The following is a 20,087-nucleotide window of genomic DNA, read 5'->3' on the forward strand; positions in this document are numbered from 1 at the left end:
AGTAATTCAAGCACAGAATTGAATATTTACAAATGATAAAGTTATGATAAATAAACATACAACAATAAAAAGCGCATGTGAAAATCACCCATATAATTTTAGTAACCACATGTGAAAATCACGAATATATTCATGGATCTGAAAAACGTGAAAATCACAAATACGTGGATCTGAAAAACACGTGAAAATAGCGGAAGTATTTGTGTGAATAATTTTGACAGATATCTCTCCCCAAACGTGGCAGTTACTTAAATGTTCAATTGCCCCACTGTTTTAAATATAAAAAAAATGAGTACAGGCTACAGATCAATCAATGGTCCTTGTCTGTCTGCTACAGTTCGCCGAGACAACTGTGCACCACGAATATAGCTCAATAATTTGGTAGGCGTTCGCAAATGCTAAATTAGGTGTCGTGTCATGGCGTTAGCAAACAGCTGATTAAACAAGCGACAAAAAGCAAGTTAGAAAAAACATCCTTGAGCGTGCTAAAACATAGATTTTTGTTTCTGTTAAATTGAAATTATCCTTATGAAGGAAAATATTTTTTAAACTCACCTTTCAATGCTCTATATCCGAATCACAACGACGTCGTGAAAAATGATACCTGTTCTTTGTACCTGGGGGAAAATAAGGTTTCAAGGCGTGTGCTCGTGACACTTGCTCCTCCTTAATGCTACTGGACTAACCTGTTCGTTCCTCTCTCATCGACACAACAGCACACTGCTTTCATGAAAGCATAAGTACGTACTTATGCTTGCATTTCACCAGTAGCTCTATCATTTCTGAGTGTGCTTGGTACTTATGTTTGCATTTCACTAATGGCTTTATCATTTCTGATTTTGTTTTTTGCCCAAAACATTTCCCCAAAACTGTAATTAAATGTTATGTTAAAAACAAGAACAACAACATGCAACATCGTCATTATCATTTCCACATCCTATTTGGCATCAAAAAAATAAACTAACTACCTAAATAAACTAACTCAGTTTGTGTCTCTTTCAGAACCAGTTATTAAGGCTCTTACTATTAGGCCCGCCCCCCCTCAAACCTTCCTCTGAGTTGCCACTATCTTCAATGACCACAAGTGTGGTGCAGTACAGAATGGAGACATCCAACCAACACAACAAAAATATGAACTACATGTAGTGGGTGTGTGTAATTTATTGGTGTACCCGGTGTGAACGATGAAACCTGTGGAGCACATGAGCAACCTAAATCAACAAACCATATCTTAATCAGTTATCGTGGATCCTAAAGACTATCTCAATGTCGCTCTCTTTGTTGAATTCCTCCAGTCAAGGAACCTCCGGGACTGGCGTGACGAGATGCCTCCCACACCGGGTGGCCTGGTAGGCCGAGTGTACCCCCAGATTGCCCACCGCAGAATAGATATTCCTAATAAGGCCATCATGCAAGCAACAAAAATACAAACATGCCTGACACTACACCTACGTAATTAGTCAGTTATGGTCGCCATTAAGATGACTATTATTGCTTTTCTTTCATTAAAATCAACTCACTAATAACTCATTCTATGGGTACAAATTCCCCGAGCAATTTTCTCCAGTTTGTTCGCTTATTCTCATTGAAACTGATACATATAAATAATTCAAACTCCCATCCATCCATCCATCCATCCATCCATCCATCCATCCATCCATCCATCCATCCATTTTCTGTACCGCTTGTCGCGGGCGTGCTGGAGCCTATCCCAGCGGCCATCAGGCAGTAGGCGGGTGACACCCTGAACCGGTTGCCAGCCAATTGCAGGGCACACAGAGAAGAACAATCATCTGCACTTGCACTCACACCTATGGGAAAATTGGAGTGCTCAATCAGCCTACCCTGCATGTTTTAGGGATGTGGGAGGAAACCGGAGTGCCCGGAGAAAACCTACGCTGGCACGGGGAGAACATGCAAACTCCACACAGGGAAGGCCGGAGCTGGAATCGATCCCGCACCCTCCGAACTGTGAGGCGGACACTCTACCGAGCCGTCTCTTAGCCTATTATTCCTTGTCAAATCTTCAACCAATGTATTGTGGCATCACAAGAGGGCAGGTGGTAGAGGGCTGCTACATCCCTGACAAGATGGTGGGAATGCTGATGGTGTAGTGGTACACTCACCTGTCTTGTGTGCAGGCACCATGAGTTAGACTCCCACATATGACGGTGTGCATGTGTGACTTAAAAAAAAGAAAAAAAAGATGGTCGCTGCATACACTACACTTCCCAGAAGACGTCACTGCTCTGACAGGTGTAGGTGGTTAGGTCCCTTGATTAAGGCAGCGGATGGAAGAGCAGAGAGGCAGAGGTCAGAGAGCAGGAGGTGGTGGAGGTGGAAGGAGCTGAACAGCCACTGCCAGAATGAAGCCATCAACAAGGAAAGGGATTTAAGGAAAGAAAGAAAGACAGACATGTTTTGTTGGATATTTGTTTGCGTCCTGGGGGAGTCACAGGATCCTCCTTCTCCTATGGGAGTGTTTTCAGCTGGACTGAAATGGGGCTTCGCGTGGAAGAATGAACGGCCTGCATTTGATGTGACTCTCGCTTTTTTTTTTGCATTCCTCCAGCCTTACCTGCCTGGGTTACCTCACAGTATGCTTTTACTTGCCAATATGAATATTTAGTAATTTATTCAGTTTTTCTTTTTTATTAGAATAATAATAAAAAAGAAATACTTTCTTTTTTATTAGAATAATAATAAAAAAAGAAATACTTGAGGCAAGTTCTTTCCACAAAGGAGTTGAAGTTTACCCACTTTGGGCTGGTATGGGGTGCAGTCTGTTGTGCAACTTTGCATGAAGCATCACTACACAAGACTGTTTTAAAAAGATCTGTTCTTTTTTTCCATTTCAGGTATTGTAATCTTGTTGTGCAACCTGGGCTGCAGAGAAACGGCACATTTTCACTGCTGTCAATGCATGTCAAGTTGTCAACTATACTCTAAAGCAGTGGTCCCCAACCTTTTTTGTGCCACGGACCGGTTACGCGTCAGAAATATTTTTGCGGACCGGCCTTTATATAAATAAATAATAAATTTATATAAATAAATTATACATGTATAATGAATATATAAATACGATGAAATAAAATGTTATGACTGGCATAAGAACAAGTATAAATGACATAAAAATAAAACTCACCATTACGTTGAATTAGTGGGAGCACTGAGCTCGTTTCTCAGAAACGTGCCGGCCCCATCTAGGCGTAATCGGAAACAATGACACCCGAAGTGGTTAAGGTTTGTCTGTTAATGCAGTATGCTTTGTCTCCATGTGCCGAAGAAGTTTTGCCTCGTTAGCTAGCCTGTCGCCACATATGCCGAGTGCACTTGGCGCCTCAGAGTCACCTGTGGCGATAAATCCATATTTTAAGTACGACTCCAGAAATGTTCTTTTAAATGCAGCTTTCCTTTTCTTAGAAGTGGTAGCCTCTTCTTCTTCAGTCTCCTCATTGGGCTTTTCTCCCTTTCCGAAGCTTTCCAAACTTCTCTGTTTCTTGCTCATTTTTACTTGCCTTGCAGGCTCGACTGGGGTGACATGTCACGTGACCGAGACGAGCGTCTTGTGTCAAGGGACACAGCGACTTTTTAAAAATATTTTTTTTATATTTTTCAAAATAAATTCTTACTCATTTTTGCGGACTCGACTCGGAAAACATATCACGTGACCGGGACGAGCGTCTTGACCAGAAGGAATTGATCGGCGAAAAAAAAAAAAAAGTTTTTTTTCCTGTGCGGCTTGACGGCCCGGTACCAAGTGACCCACGGACCAGTACCGGTCCATGGACCGGGGGTTGGGGACCCCTGCTCTAAAGAATGACTTTCACAAAACATCTATGTTAATGTAGGAAGAAGTGACCACCACCTTCCCCATCAGCAGCAGCACAGAAAGCACCTCCACCTGCACCAGCAGCACGGGTAGCACTTCCTTCACCAGCAGCACGGATGCTACCAGCAGCACAGACAGTACCTCCACCAGCACCAGGATCACAGACTGCACTTCCACCAGCACCAGGATCACAGACTGCACCTCCTCCATCGCCAGCAGCACAGGCAATATCTCAACCTGCACCAGCAGAACAGATGGCACCTGCACCCGCAGCACAGACAGCACCTCTACCTGCACCAGCAGCACAGACAGCACCTTCTCCATCATCACCCGACCTCTGACTGTCACGCGCCGGTGTCATCCAGCCACGCCCCACCAATCACCGGGATCATTCTCACCTGTCGCGTGCTCATTGGGAGCACTATACTAGCGCGGCAAGCGCTACAGCCCGCGTCAGTTTGTCTCGTGATGTCTCCGCGCACACCGCTCCTCGTAAGCTTGACTCCCCATTTCTTTACGATTCGGTCCTTCTCCTGTCTGTCCAGTGCTACCTTGTCAGTCCGCAGTTGCTCTCCTCGGAGATCACCCGTCCGCCACGTCCAGTCCTCGCCAGTGAGAAGTCCAGCCGCCAGCTCCTTCCCCTGGTTTACCATCCGGCTACCCACACCCGACGAGCGCAGCCTCGCCCGTTCGCCGCTTCAGCCCTCCATCGTTCCCCTCTCCCTCCACAATAAAGTCGGCTTCGCTTTGCATTTGGCTGTACTGTCCGATCTCTCACACTGACTGTAATACTTGGCTCTAATAGTCACCTGTAGCACTGATAGTCAACATGACTGTGTTTCCATGTAGCCTCTCCATTTGATTTTATTTAGTGTTTAGACATTGTTTTTTTAGGTTATGTTATTTTTTTGGTTTATTGTTCTGTTTAGTTTACTGATGTCATCAATGTAAAATAGTTATCAATATTGATGTTTATATTAAACATTCATTTTTTTATCTTCAATAGTACTTATCAATAGGGCTGTATGTCTGTCTATAAATATCCTCATAATCCATGCAGATATTTAATTCCATGAGACAAAATTACAAAATAACTTGTAATTTTCCTTTAACAAAGAAATAATTTTAGAAAAACAAGACTGGTACCCCAAACTACATAATCAATAATGCATACAAATAAAATAATAAATTGTTATTAGTTCATTAATTACAAGTTATTTCATTAATAATATTGACAGCCTGAAAGTGTTTCAACACCCTAGCCAACTGTATCTGATCCCAAGATGGGAGATTACAATGCAGCAGAAGTATTATGGTGACAATATAGGAATAAAGTATACAGTCAAAATAGCAATATAAAATGTAATATTTGATGGCATGGGGCAGGAAAGATCATAGCCTGCAAGGACATTGTGTTAGATATCTGTTGGGGAAGGGACATTGGCATTAATAATCTTGATGTTGATGTGAATATTCAATTTTGATAAACATTCTAAGGCTTATTTATACATGAAATCTCTTTGTCCATCTGACCTAGTGTGGTTATAGAAATTAAATAGAAAATGCAAAAGGAAAACTCAATTCCTGGCCGCATGCTCCCCTGCCCAGATAACATGTCTACTAAATGCAATGAAATGTACAGAACTTGAAAACTACTTGTCTGCTTCATATATCACCATATTTACCAAATTAATATGATTTGTAAGCTTATTTTGTACGTGAAATGCAATTCTAAATACCCCCCCCCCCCCCATTACCAACAAATAAAAAAAGCGTTTAATACAAACAACTTATAACAGTTTAACCTTTGTGTGTGTTTTTTAACTATTAAAAGTATTTTCAATAGAAATAAACAAAAAGTATTATTTGCTCGACTAGATTGTAAAGCAAGGGTGGGCAATTCCGGTCCTCGAGGGCCGGTGTCCTGCAGGTTTTATAGGTCTCCCTGCTGCAACACACCTGATTCAAATGATCAGGATTGTTATCCAGCTTCTGCAGACCTTGCTAATTATCTGACCATTTGAATCAGGTGTGTTGCAACAGGGTGACATAGAAAACATGCACCGGCCCTCGAGGAACGGAATTGCCCACCCCTGTTGTAAAGCCATTAAATAAATAAATAAATAAATAAATAGGCGGAACTGTCTTTGACGGAAAGTGGGCGGGATTGATTCTGGTGGGCTGGACTGTTTCTAGAGCAGCTCCATCTCTCGACTCAACGGCGCTGTCCTATCCTTGTGTCGAGCACCTCCTACTGTCGTTTCTGACGGTTGGCATGTTCAGGCGCAGGAGCGGAATCTTGTTTCGCCGTTCACGTTTCGCACGGAGTATTGAAATGAAGCACTCGTTGTTGAATTTGCCGAACACGCTCGAGAAAGGTACCAGGGATAGATGCATACTCCCATTGCGTTGTTGAATTCTAGGTATGTTCACTGTTTTTTCCCTGCCTCACCAGAAGTAACTGAATCATAATAAAGAGGAGCTATATTTATCCTCAGACCCCTCAATTCTAGGCTTTAACACCAATGATAGCTGAACAAACGATTCCACAGACTCCTACTTTGTACTTGACTAGGTAATTAGCGGCACACTACGGCTTGAATTTACAGTTTAGCATCAATGGTAATTTACTCCTGACTGAATTGCACTTTTTGAAGTCAATTGTGTGGCCCCATTGATACTGTTGACTTGAAGACAAACAGAAACGTGATCTTGGACTTGTCCCACATATGGTGAACATGCTCACTGGTAGGTCCACTTGCACCTTCCCAAGATATTTTAATACAAATCTGTATCAAACAGTTTGCATTTATTGAGATGAATGATAGTATTGAATGATATATTCAGAGAGATGTTCAGGGTCCGGCAAAATGATCTGACACATTTGTAGGTTTAACAAAATGCAATTAAATTAAAGAAACACAAAAGTTATTTTTTATTTTCGAAAGGTGCAAAATGCCGTTTTGGTTTGTTTTCGTTTCATTTCATTTTCGTTTCATTTTCGTTTCATTTTCGAATAATGTACCCTGTATATGATTTTCAGCAATGGAGAGTAATCCATATTGTTTCAAGCTGAGAGGTGTTTTTGTGTGACTTAATTCGCTAGGTAAGAGTGGAAAATATGACAAGTCACTCGCAGATACATTTACAATTGAACAAGTTTGTCTGTGTGTCCTAACATATGTTTTTACTTACACTTTTGTTTTGATACATCGCTTGAACCGGATTATTTCCGATGGTGTATTTGAGTGTACCCCTGGGAACCCACTTAAAGTGAGAAAACATGTTAATTGACAGATAAAAAAAAAAAAAAAAAATCTGGACTCAAGAGGACCAAGAACATACCTTATTGGCCCGAATATAAGATGACCCTGATTATAAGACGACCCCCTCTTTTTCAAGACTCAAATTTGTAAAATGACTTTTTGACTCAAGTTTGAAAAAAGACTTTTTGAACACCAAATTAAATTTTTATGCAGAAAATAATTACAGTACATCTGAAACAAATGATTATAACAATATATTCGAGAGAAAAAGCATGATATTTTGCCTCATTCAAATCATGCAAAAACTGTCACATCCTAATATCTGAACATTTAAATATGTAGACTAAAGTGCAATCACATTTGTAAATGAATGGCTTCTGGTTTTTGAAATGTAAATAAACCAATCTACTGTGATAAAACAACAAAATTGCAATAACTGCATTAACCATTAAAGTGAAGTCTAACTCTAACTGTAGTCTTGAAACAAATCTGAATTAGGAAAAACATTGCAATCAAATAATGCAAACTGCTACCGCTATTGTTGGGGAGCCTGAGGACTGTATAGGGGGTTGGCTCGGATGGTTATGCTGTTTTTGCTCCCCGGTGTTGGTCAGAACACAGGAGGGAAGACGTGGTTCAGTTTTGATTGCTTTACTGAATTATTGGCAAAAAAGTAACAGGCACTGTGGCTCATAGGGGCATACAGGCAAACTGGCAAAAGGGTATTGTGTGAAGCGTGTGAAAGGTGTGTGTGGTTTGTGGGGTGTGTCTGTGTGGTTCTGCAACAGACAGAATTACAGCACGTGAATCAACGCTCAACATTTGACGTCACACAACACATAACTAACTGCGCGTAACGGTTCCGCTATACTAAATAACCATAAATGAAATCCTCTCAGCAACACACCAAACATAAGTCATCGAGACAACAAAATACATTTGCTGGCGACCGTTAGTCGCCGTGCCGCTGCGTAACGGCTACTCGTATGATGCGAGGCAAATTTAAAGAAGCGCGCCAGAGCTGTCAATCAAACGGCGCGCACACGAAGCAAACCGCGATCGGACAAACGGCACAACAGTGGACAGTCGTAACAATGAAATGTATATACTCACTTTGTGTCAAGGACACACACGATCACAGCAACATGTGTGCCCTGCGATTGGCTCGCAACCGGTTCAGGTTGTCCCCCGCCTACTGCCTGATGATGGCTGGGATAGGCCCCAGCACGCCCGCGACCCCTGTGGGGACAAGTGGTAAAGAAAATAGATGGATAGATATTGTGAATTTGCTTATTGCTATTCAAATACATGGGCAAGATGCAAAATATGGAAGACCCAACCACTCACAAACAAGGTTGTAATGTAATCAGCATGTGCCTGTTTGTGTCTCTGTTTATTTTTTATAGTGAGACTACCGAATGTATTACTTGATATATTAGAACCTAAGCAGCTAAGGCTGTAAGGACCCTATTGTTCCTGTAAAAATTATGTTCATTATAATTCTTCTCCATAAAGACAGGATTTTTGAGGAACTGTACGTGACCGAAAACTCTCCACACATTTGTGTTCTTCATAATTATGTTCTACATTATAAACTACAAAGAACAGTCTCCTTGGTTTTGATTTATTGCAAATAATGGTTTGTTTGATTGATTGATTGATTGATTGATTGACAGTTTTATTCAGAATACTCAAATATACAAATACCGTCTTTTTCCATGTATAATGCGCCCCCATGTATAATACGCACCCTAAAAATGGCATGTCGATGCTGGAAAAAAGCCTGTACCCATGTATAATACGCACCCAAATTTTGACTCCTATTAAGTCCGTAAACGTAAAATTATTTCAGAAAAAAGATCATCTTTGGGAACAACCAGATGTTATTCTGCCGGTCAGTATCACTGCGCATGCGCTAGCAAACTCGATAGCGAAGGAATGTTTCGGATTTGTGTAGGGTACATTGTGACAGCAAACGAGCAGGTGATCGAGCAAGCGTCTGATACGAGAGCATTGTGTTCGTATGGAGCGTGTTTGAAGTGAACAGCAGAGAAGAAAGGAACAAGGCAAAGTGTTGTGAAATAAAATATTACCTGTAATACGCATTTTGTTATTTGCTGATTGGAACTGCTAATTAAACTGTGAATTGAAACTAATAGGTATAGAACTGAACTCTCGCTCTTTATATAGCTGACATGTCTTGCGCATCCGTTCTGCGCATCTGTAATGGCGGCCTCCGTATGATATCCGGTTTGCGATGGAGAAATAAATAAATAATATTTGACAATAACACACCATCAAGGATTGCATCATCGCATCAAACGATGTGTCGTCAGTTATGAATTTTACTGACTAAGTGTGTTGGGCAGGATGGCTGAATGCGATGCGCGATTGACAACAAACAAGAAGAAAGGTGATTTCAAGTTTTATTTCGAGGGAGATTTTCTTCATAAAAAAAATAAATAAAATTGTAACCATGTATAATGCGCACCCCAGATTTTAGGACAATAAATTTGTTAAATTTTGCGCATTATACATGAAAAAAACGGTAACACAGAGCTTCCTGTTTGTTCTCAGATAAAGTACTTGCATAAAAACAAAATGAAATTGAGGAAGCAAAATAAACACGCTGAGAGAAAAAGAAAATACATTTGTAAAGGAGAAGCATGGCTTCTTAGCTCTCACCCCTTTATCGAAACATAATTTATATGTAGTATATATACGTAAATAAGTCTCATACATGCATATATAGTACGCCTACAAACATGCATATATACACCTACATGTATACGCATACATATTTATACCCCTATACACATACAGGACTGTCTCAGAAAATTTGAATATTGTGATAAAGGTCTTTATTTTCTGTAATGTAATTAAAAAAACAAAAATGTCATACATTCTGGATTCATTACAAATCAACTGAAATATTGCAAGCCTTTTATTATTTTAATATTGCTGGTTATGGCATACAGCTTAAGAAAACTCAAATATCCTATCTCAAAATATTTAAATATTTCCTCAGACCAAGTAAAAAAAAAAGATTTATAACAGCAAAACAAAATCAAACGTTTGAAAATGTCCATTAATGAACTCAGTACTTGGTTGGCAATCCTTTTGCACGGATTACTGCAACCAATGCGGTGTAGCATGGAGGCAATCAGCCTGTGGCATTGCTGAGGTGTTATGGATGCCCAGGATGCTTCAATAGCGACCTTTAGCTCATTTGCATTGTTGGGTCTGGTGTCTTTCAGCTTCTTCTTCACAATACCCCACAAATTCTCTATGGGGTTCAGGTCAGGGGAATTGGCAGGCCAATCGAGGACAGTAATGCCATGGTCAGTACACCATTTACTGGTGGTTTTGGCACTGCGGGCAGGTGCCAGATCATGCTGGAAAATTAAATCATCATCTCCATAGAGCTTTTCAGCAGACGGAAGCATGTAGTGCTCTAAAATCTCTTGGTACACAGCTGCATTTACTCTGGACTTGATGAAACACAGTGGACCAACACCAGCAGCTGACATGGCTCCCCAAACCATCGTTGACTGTGGGAACTTCACACTGGATTTCAAGCAACTTGGATTTTGCTTCTCTCCAGCCTTTCTCCAGACTCTGGCGCCTTGACTTCCAAATAAAATACAAAACTTGCTTTCGTCTGAAAAGAGGACTTTGGACCACTCTGGAACTGTCCAGTGCTTCTTTTCCATAGCCCAAGTCAGACGCTTCTTCCGTTGTCTTGAATTCAGAAGTGCCTTGACCATGGGAATAAGGCTATTGAAGCCCATTTCCCGAACACGTCTGTGAACAATGGCTTTTAATACCTGGACTCCAGCTTCAGTCCACTGTCTTTGAAGCTCCCCCAAATTCTGGAAGCGACTCTTCTTCACAATGCTGTTAAGGCTGCGGTCATCTCTCATCCCCCTTCCAACAGACTTTTTGTGGATGTGCTTTGAAACCGCACTCTGTGAACAGCTTGCTCTTTGAGGAATTTCTTTTTGTGTCTTACCCTCCTGATGGAGGGTGTCAATGATGGTCCTCTGGACAGCAGTCAGATCAGCAGTTTTCCCCATACTTGTGATTTAGTTTACTGAACCAAGCTGAGTGTTTTTCAAGGCTCAGGAAACCCTTGCAGGTGTTTCAAGTTAATTAGACCATTCAAGTGATTAATTGAATACCCTACTAGTATACTTTTTCATGATATTCTAATATTTGGAGATAGGATATTGAGCTTTCTTAAGCTGTATGCCATAATCAGCAATATTAAAATAAAAGGCTTGCAATATTTCAGTTGGGTTGTAATGAATACAGAATGTATGACATTTTTGTTTTTTTAATTGCATTACAGAAAATAAAGAACTTTATCACAATATTCTAATTTTCTGAGACAGTCCTGTGTATGGATCAATTGATGAATTTGTTGATCCACACTGGTTGTACACAGCGCTCTGCCAAAATGTTTCAGTACGTTTTAGTACGACTAGTAAATTACAAGGTCACATCGCTTCCCAGCATTACGGCAACCGTGGTCAGGGGGCGTCACTGAATAGCTGTTGTACCCGCGAGGCTATTTCATTTCAAAATAGGCTGTTCCGTTAATGTTTTCGAGTACGTTTACGGATCAATATCCAACGGAATCATAAATAAGCAGCACCAATGTGTTAAATCAGTCTTGAGTCGGTTCCGGTCACTTTTATGGGAGAGAGTTTGAGAAACATGATTGTTTACAGGGGGCCGCCATGACACTTTGCTAAGGCTCATGGGAGTCTGCGAGCTGAAGCTCATTGGAGTTTGCGGGTGGCTAATGCTATAATGATAGCTGCTATAGGCACGAGGCTATTTCATTTCAAAATAGGCTGCTCCGTTAATGTTTCGAGTAAATTTACGGATCGATATGGAAGGGAAACATAAGTAAGCAGTACTAATGTGTTAGATCGAACTTTAGTCGGTTCCGATCACTTTTATAGGAGATAGTTTGAGAAATGCAATCGTTTACTGAGGGCTCATTGGTTATTGGCTAGTGGATGCATACCGCAACCCTAGTCAACCTCAGTTTGTTGCAGTATAGCTTCTATTTTATGCGCCTTTTAATCCGGTGCGCTCTATATATGGAATCATTTCTAAAATAAACAATTCAATGAAGGTGCGCCTTATAATCCAGTGCGCCTTATGGAGCAAAAAATACGGTAGTTTCCGATTGTCTAGCGAGGCCGTGAAGGCAGCATGGGGGGGGGGGGAGCGATCCAGGGCGCTTGCTTGGAGCACACACACATATGTTGAGCTCTTGTTTTGTGAAATAACGAGCCGGTTACCAAACCCACGTCTTGCCTGGTACTTTGGTAACGCTACAATATAGTTATATACATAGATCTGTGGAATAATTGGAGCCGCAACTGACGACGAGGCTGACGACGAGGCTGACGACGAGGCTGACGTCAGCGGCGCACGTAGTTCCGGCGTCCACAGCTGTTTTTTTTTTAAGTGACACAAGACGAAGATTCCGATGAATTTTATGATTTGGAGTGACGGATAGTTCGATAAAATTGTTCATGTTAAATTTATTTGATATACCGTAATTTTCGGACTAAAAGTCGCTCCGGAATATAGGTCGCATTAGCCATAAAATGCACAATAACGTGAAAAAAAACATATAAGTCGCTCCGGAGTATAAATCGCATTTTGGGGGGAAATTTATTCGACAAAATCCAAGAACAGACATGAACGAGCAACAACAGGCTAAACGATAGGTATGCTAACGTGACATAAACACAAACGAAGAGCTGAGAACGGGCCTAAGGTAACATTCAGTTATTAAAAAAAACTATTACATAAATAACACGTTTATAAAACCATCTGTGTCACTCCAATTCATTAAATCCATCGATCGTCCTTTGTCAACAATGGGTGCGCGGCGCTGATGGCGCTTGCACTTCAAAATATTCCACAGGCCCATATAACGATATATAAGTTAGATATCAAATAACTATTATATAAGCAATAATATTATCAAACCATCTGTGCACTCTAAATCATTAAATCCATCGATCAAATTCCTGGTCCTTTGTCAACAACGCCGCGTGTGCGCCCTGACGTCAGCCTCGTCGTTATTCCACAGATCTAGTATATAACTATATTGTAGCGTTAACAAAATACAAGGAAAGACGTGGGTTTGGTAAACGGCTCTTTATTTAACAAAACAAACTTCCAGGCGTGTGGCGGCGTGGACTTCCAGCCACGGAGCTGGAAGAGAGATCCATAGAATAGGACCGGGCGTGTGTAAAAGCGATGACCAAGCCCCATCCACCGTCCCCGGACAGCCACCCGGCCGAGCGCCGGCCCCCGACTTCTATCCACGGAGGTGAAAGAGAGCTCCGTAGAGTAGGACCGGGCGTGTGTAAAAGCCATAATAGTTTTTCAAACCTTCTGTGTCACTCCAAATCCTTAAATCCTTCAAACTCTTCGTCCGCCGTGTCACTTAGAAACAAAGCCGCAAATGATGCCGGTAGTACGTGGGGCCCTTCGTCACCTTCGTCATCCCGTGATCAATCTTTGTCCTTTTTGTAAACAACCGCCACGCCGCACCGCGCTGCTGACGTCACTTGAAATTCAAATTACAATAATCCCTTGCTGCATCGTGGTTCGTTTATCGCGGTTCCACTTTTTTTTTTTTTAAATGTTTGAAAAAATTCACATATAAGTCGCTCCTTATTATAAGTCGCCCCCCCACCCAAACTATGAAAAAAAAACGCGATTTATAGTCCGAAAATTACGGTATCTAGTCTGACGTCAGCAGCGCACCTATTTCCGGAGTCAACAGCTGTGGTTGTTAGGTTGGATAGGTAGATCGGATATTTGAGTTATTTTTTATTGTATGCCATAATCATCAATATTAAATTAATAAAAGGCTTGTAATATTTCAGTTGGTTTGTAATGAATCCAGAATGTATGACATTTTTGATTTTTTTAATTGCATTACAGAAAATAAAGAACTTTATCACAATATTCTAATTTTCTGAGACAGTCCTGTATACCCACAAGTATACACAGTAAACATAATATTTCAGGAAAAGTATGACTTTCACACCTGCAACCACTTTGTTTTTTGTAGGAATATAAATCATAATGGATGAAGAACCAGAGAGAACTAAACGCTGGGAAGGTGGCTATGAAAGGACATGGTAAGACGTGCACTATAAGACCATTTTTAAACATGCTTCTTTCTTAATGGTTTTGCTTCTTTTTTTTTTTTTCTTAAACAGGGAAATTTTGAAGGAGGATGAATCAGGATCACTCAAGGCCACAGTTGAGGAGATCCTTTTTCAGTCCAAAAGGGACAGGTATGTTTTTGAATGCTAATCATCCACCAAATATTCATAACGTTTTCAAAATGTAATTTATTTTAACATTCCTCATCGAAGTTTAGTATAAAACACAGTGGTAGGCGTGTCAGTAAATTTCACCTGTCTGTCATCATTCATTCGCCATCTGCCGGCCTGTCAGTTTGTCCATTAACATTTCAAGCCGGCTTAGTGAAATTGCTCTTTCGTCTTCTCTAATATACAGTTCTTTCACTGCTGTTTTGGGAGGATCAAAAACTGTTTAACTGGGTAACAGCATGCAAATTTAGGCTACGTTCAGACTGCAGGCCTTAATGCTCAATTTAGATTTTTTTGGTGAAAGTGATGCAAAGCAGTGATCGGCCAGAATTACCACATCACTGTCAACTGTGAGCACCGTGAGTGCAGCGGTTCATCACTTCCTTGTTGTGCTTTGTTACTCAGGTCCTCCCCGAGTCTCTCATGTTTAGATTTGTACAACTTAACTCAAGTGTGTACTCTCTGCCTTTTATGCCTCTGCCCATACCCGTTGGTAATGCGTGGCCAAGAATACATATGTCATCATAAGAAAACATTATGCTTCGCATCATGGTAGGAGGAGAAAGGCATCATGCACCAGAGTGTAGTTTGAAGCTAACGCGAGCCAACAAGTCATCAACACACCTATTTTAGCTGTGGTGCAAGTTTTATAAAATGATTTGTTTCTAACAAACATAGGATTAAAAAAAAAAAGTAAAACACCTTTTTACAACTAACATTTCAGCACATTGACGTCCAATGACACGTTAGTATTTTCAAGTTGGAACTACAGTAAAATAGTACAGTACCGTATTTTTCGGACTAAAAGTCTCTCCGGAATATACGTCGCATTAGCCATAAAATGCACAATAAAATGAAAAAAAACATATACAAGTCGCTCCGGAGTATAAGTCGCATTTTGGGGGAAATTTATTCGACAAAGTCCAACACCAAGAACAGACATGAACGAGCAACAACAGGCTAAACAATAGGTAAGCTAACGTGACATAAACACAAACGAAGAGCTGAGAACGGGCCTGACGTAACATTCAGAGTTATTCAAATAACTATTACATAAATAACACGTTTATAAAACCATCTGTGTCACTCCAATTCAGTAAATCCATCGATCGTCCTTTATCAGAGTCAGAGTCAGCTTTATTGTCAAGTCCTTCATGCCAAGACACACAAAGAAATCGAAATTACGTTTCCCCTATCCCACGGTGACGAGACACAGTACACGATAAACATACAAGTAAAACAACGCAAAATAAAAACAAGAAGGCACAAACAATGAACAACAAGAGTGATGAATAAATAATAAATAAACAAATAACACAGTAAATAAGAGGAGCAAAACGGAGCAAGAGTGCACAGCAGACAGTCAGAACAAAGCGCAAAAGTACAGGACGCCACGCAGAAGGGGGGAGAGAGTTCAGGACCCTAACAGCCTGGAGATCACAAACTCCGCCAGTGGCGAGCAGTGCTCGCATACCACCACAGAGTCCCGGCACCCTCCGTCACGGATGTAGACGCACATCCCACCTCCTCGCGACTTTCCCCCTCGTACAATGGCCCGGTCCGCCCGATAGCACGCTAGCCGCTCCAGATGCACAGCAGAGTCCGGAATGATGACGGTCAACCAAGTCCCAGTGAACACGAGCACACAGCAGTTTCGCACTGTCCGGTTCGTAGATCTCAGCAGGCGAAAGCAAACCATGTTGATGTCCAGCGACCGAACATTCGCCAGAAGAATGGAAGGCACGGCCGGGCGAGCTGGGTTGGCCGCCAGCCTGGCCCGGACGCCCCCGCTCTCGCCCCTCATCAGCCTCCTCGCACACCGCTTCCGACGCTTCCCAACCGGGGGAGGAATAGCAGGCGAGTCCGGCGACGCTTCAGGACGGAGCAGACCGAGCGTCTTTAATGACCCCGCTTCAAAGTCCAGAACGCCACAAAACTCGCTTTCGCCGATGTCGAGCAGAACCAGCCCGCTGTACTTGTAGCACAACCCAGTACGACGAGACGAACACACAAAACTGTCGGACAAACCCACATTAAACGACAAAACAAAACACCGTTCGGGACAGAGAGAGGCCGCTGCGTGTGCACGCGCCGCCATCTTACTTCCTACATGAATGGCTGTTGAAGAAAGTAATGTAAACGATGCCGCGTATGCGCCGCGCCGCTGACGTCGGACTCGTCGTGAATTGCAGTTCTAAATATTCCACAGACCCATATAACGATATATAAAGTATATATCAAATAACTATCATATAAACAACAATATTATCAAACCATCTGTGTCACTCCAAATCATTAAATCAATCGATAAAATTCCTCGTCCTTTGTCAACAACGCCGCGCGTGCGCCGCTGACGTCAGCCTTGTCGTTATTCCACGATCTAGCATATAGCTATATTGTAGCGTTAACAAAGTACCAAGAAAGACGTGGGTTTGGTAAACGGCTCTTTATTTAAAAAAACAAGAGTTCAACGAGCCAACAACTACTGAACTGTAACGATAAAAACATATGGAGGATATGCACTGATGTCACAGATCGGGGCGGCCAGTATTGGGTGGCAAAAAGCCTCGTCCGCTGCCACTAGACTCGTGAGGATGGCGGCCTGGGTGGGTGTCGTGAGTGATTATTTCGTCCAGTTGGACCAAGAAAGCTGCAAGAGATACCGTATTTTCTGCCCTAAAAGGCGCACCGGATTATAAGGCGCACCTTCAATGAACGGCCCATTTTAAAACTTTGTCCATATATAAGGCGCACCGGATTATAAGGCGCATAAAATAGAAGCTATACTGCAACAAACTGAGGTTGACTAGGGTTGCGGTATGCATCCACTAGCCAATAACCAACGAGCCCTCTGTAAACAATCGCGTTTCTTAAACGATCTCCTATAAAATGATGGGAACTGACTAAAGTTCGATCTAACGCATTGGTACTACTTACCTATGTTTCCCTTCCATATCGATCCGTAGATTTACTCGAAACATTAACAGAGCAGCCTATTTTGACATGAAATAGCCTGGTACGTATAGCAGCTATCGGTATAGGATTAGCCATCCGCAAAGTCCCACGAGCCTCAGCTCGCAATCTCTCATGAGCCTCAGCAAAGTGTAAACAATTGCGTTTCTCAAACGATCTCCTATAAAATGATCGGAACTGACTAAAGTTTGATCTAACGCATTGGTACTACTTACCTATGTTTCCCTTCCATATCGATCCGTAGATTTACTCGAAACATTAACAGAGCAGCCTATTTTGACATGAAATAGCCTGGTACGTATAGCAGCTATCGTTATAGCATTAGCCATCCGCAAAGTCCCACGAGCCTCAGCTCGCAATCTCCCATGAGCCTCAGCAAAGTGTAAACAATCGCGTTTCTCAAACGATCTCCTATAAAATGATCGGAACTAACTAAAGTTCGATCTAACGCATTGGTACTACTTACCTATGTTTCCCTTCCATATCGATCCGTAGATTTACTCGAAACATTAACAGAGCAGCCTATTTTGACATGAAATAGCCTGGTACGTATAGCAGCTATCGTTATAGCATTAGCCATCCGCAAAGTCCCACGAGCCTCAGCTCGCAATCTCCCATGAGCCTCAGCAAAGTGTAAACAATCGCGTTTCTCAAACGATCTCCTATAAAATGATCGGAACTGACTAAAGTTCGATCTAACGCATTGGTACTACTTACCTATGTTTCCCTTCCATATCGATCCGTAGATTTACTCGAAACATTAACAGAGCAGCCTATTTTGACATGAAATAGCCTGGTACGTATAGCAGCTATCGTTATAGCATTAGCCATCCGCAAAGTCCCACGAGCCTCAGCTCGCAATCTCCCATGAGCCTCAGCAAAGTGTAAACAATCGCGTTTCTCAATCGATTTCCTATAAAATGATCGGAACTGACTAAAGTTCGATCTAACGCATTGGTACTACTTACCTGTGTTTCCCTTCCATATCGATCCGTAGATTTACTCGAAACATTAACAGAGCAGCCTATTTTGACATGAAATAGCCTGGTACATATAGCAGCTATCGTTATAGCATTAGCCATCCGCAAAGTCCCATGAGCCTCAGCTCGCAATCTCCCATGAGCCTCAGCAAAGTGTAAACAATCGCGTTTCTCAAACGATCTCCTATAAAATGATCGGAACTGATTAAAGTTCGATCTAACGCATTGGTACTACTTACCTATGTTTCCCTTCCATATCGATCCGTAGATTTACTCGAAACATTAACAGAGCAGCCTATTTTGACATGAAATAGCCTGGTACGTATAGCAGCTATCGTTATAGCATTAGCCATCCGCAAAGTCCCATGAGCCTCAGCTCGCAATCTCCCATGAGCCTCAGCAAAGTGTAAACAATCGCGTTTCTCAAACGATCTCCTATAAAATGATCGGAACTGACTAAAGTTCGATCTAACACATTGGTACTGCTTACCTATGTTTCCCTTCCATATCAATCCGTAAATTTACTCGAAACATTAACGGAGCAGCCCATTTTTAAATGAAATAGCCTCGCGGGTACAACAGCTATTCGGTGACGCCCCCTGACTACAGTTGCCGTAATGTTGGGAAGCGATGCGACCTTGTAATTTACTAGTCGTACTAAAACGTACTGAAACATTTTGGCAGAGCACTGTGTACAACCAGTATGGATCAACAAATTCATCAATTGATCCATATATAAGGCGCACTGGACTATAAGGCGCACTGTCGGCTTTTGAGAAAATTTTAGGTTTTTAGGTGCGCCTTATAGTCCGGAAAATACGGTACATTGAAAAGTTGAAAAAATATAACATTCGTGTTGATCCGCTGTGGAAACCAAGTAAGAACGCCACCAGCTCAAGCGTAGCAGGAGCTGGGATAGCAAGCGTTTGGTCCTCTGATAAGGCGACTTTTCCGCCAGTAACATATCCAGACATTTACAACTATTTGATAGATTGTTCAAGTCCATATACCAAGGAAGACCTCAGAGCCTACAAGAGTTTGCAACGATATCGCTACCTGACTGCTGGTTATGTCCATTCCGTTGAGTCACAGCCAGTGGAGCGAAACGGAGAAGATGCCAGCCATGGCAGCACATAATATAATAATAATATATTATAATTGTAGATATGTGAACAATCTAATTATTAGAAACTAGCAATTGGACAAACATACTGTAATGAAGCTGTGTAATTATGCATTCCTTAGGTCATGGCCGAGTAGCAAGGAATATCCGAGCAATAATAATACATTTTATTACAGTCTCTTGGCCCACAGGGTAAAAAACAAACATCACATACATTAAAATAAATAAAAAGAGTACATTTCAAATGTTATGAGGCACTCATGCCAGCGTTCTCTGATGGTGGATGTGTACCTTATAGCACTACACTGTCAGTGCCCCAGCCACCGTCCCCGGACAGCCACCCGGCCGAGCGCCGGCCCCCGACTTCCATCCACGGAGGTGAAAGAGAGCTCCGCAGAGTAGGACCGGGCGTGCGTAAAAGCCATAATAGTTTTTCAAACCTTCTGTGTCACTCCAAATCATTAAATCCTTCAAACTCTTCGTCCTCCGTGTCACAAACAAAGCCGCTAATGATGCCGGTAGTATGTGGGGCCC

The 20,087-nt window shown here is 41.8% G+C and overlaps 2 protein-coding genes across 7 annotated transcripts in view; one reads left to right on the plus strand and one right to left on the minus strand.

The window, feature by feature from the left end:
• The window catches only part of oclnb (occludin b), a 35,802-nt gene extending 35,107 nt beyond the window's left edge, over positions 1-695 (minus strand). For both annotated transcript variants that reach the window (XM_037259502.1, XM_037259501.1), the window contains exon 1: positions 556-695. The gene's annotated coding sequence lies outside the window, so the exon portion shown is untranslated. The remainder of the gene's footprint in view (positions 1-555) is intronic.
• A 5,374-nt stretch (positions 696-6,069) lies between these two features.
• Positions 6,070-20,087, plus strand: part of gtf2h2 (general transcription factor IIH, polypeptide 2) — a 92,159-nt gene continuing 78,141 nt past the window's right edge. Inside the window, exons 1-4 of one of the 5 annotated variants that reach the window (XM_037259533.1) lie at positions 6,119-6,407; positions 6,490-6,564; positions 14,210-14,279; positions 14,361-14,438. In XM_037259533.1, the coding sequence (XP_037115428.1) occupies positions 14,224-14,279; positions 14,361-14,438 (134 nt within the window). In that variant the 5' untranslated portion in view covers positions 6,119-6,407; positions 6,490-6,564; positions 14,210-14,223. Of the gene's footprint in view, positions 6,581-14,209; positions 14,280-14,360; positions 14,439-20,087 lie in introns of all 5 variants that reach the window. The other 4 variants (XM_037259532.1, XM_037259534.1, XM_037259529.1 and 1 more) reach the window with 4 other exon arrangements.

This window comes from Syngnathus acus, chromosome 9 (genome assembly GCF_901709675.1).
Source record: "Syngnathus acus chromosome 9, fSynAcu1.2, whole genome shotgun sequence".
Lineage (NCBI taxonomy): Eukaryota > Metazoa > Chordata > Actinopteri > Syngnathiformes > Syngnathidae > Syngnathus > Syngnathus acus.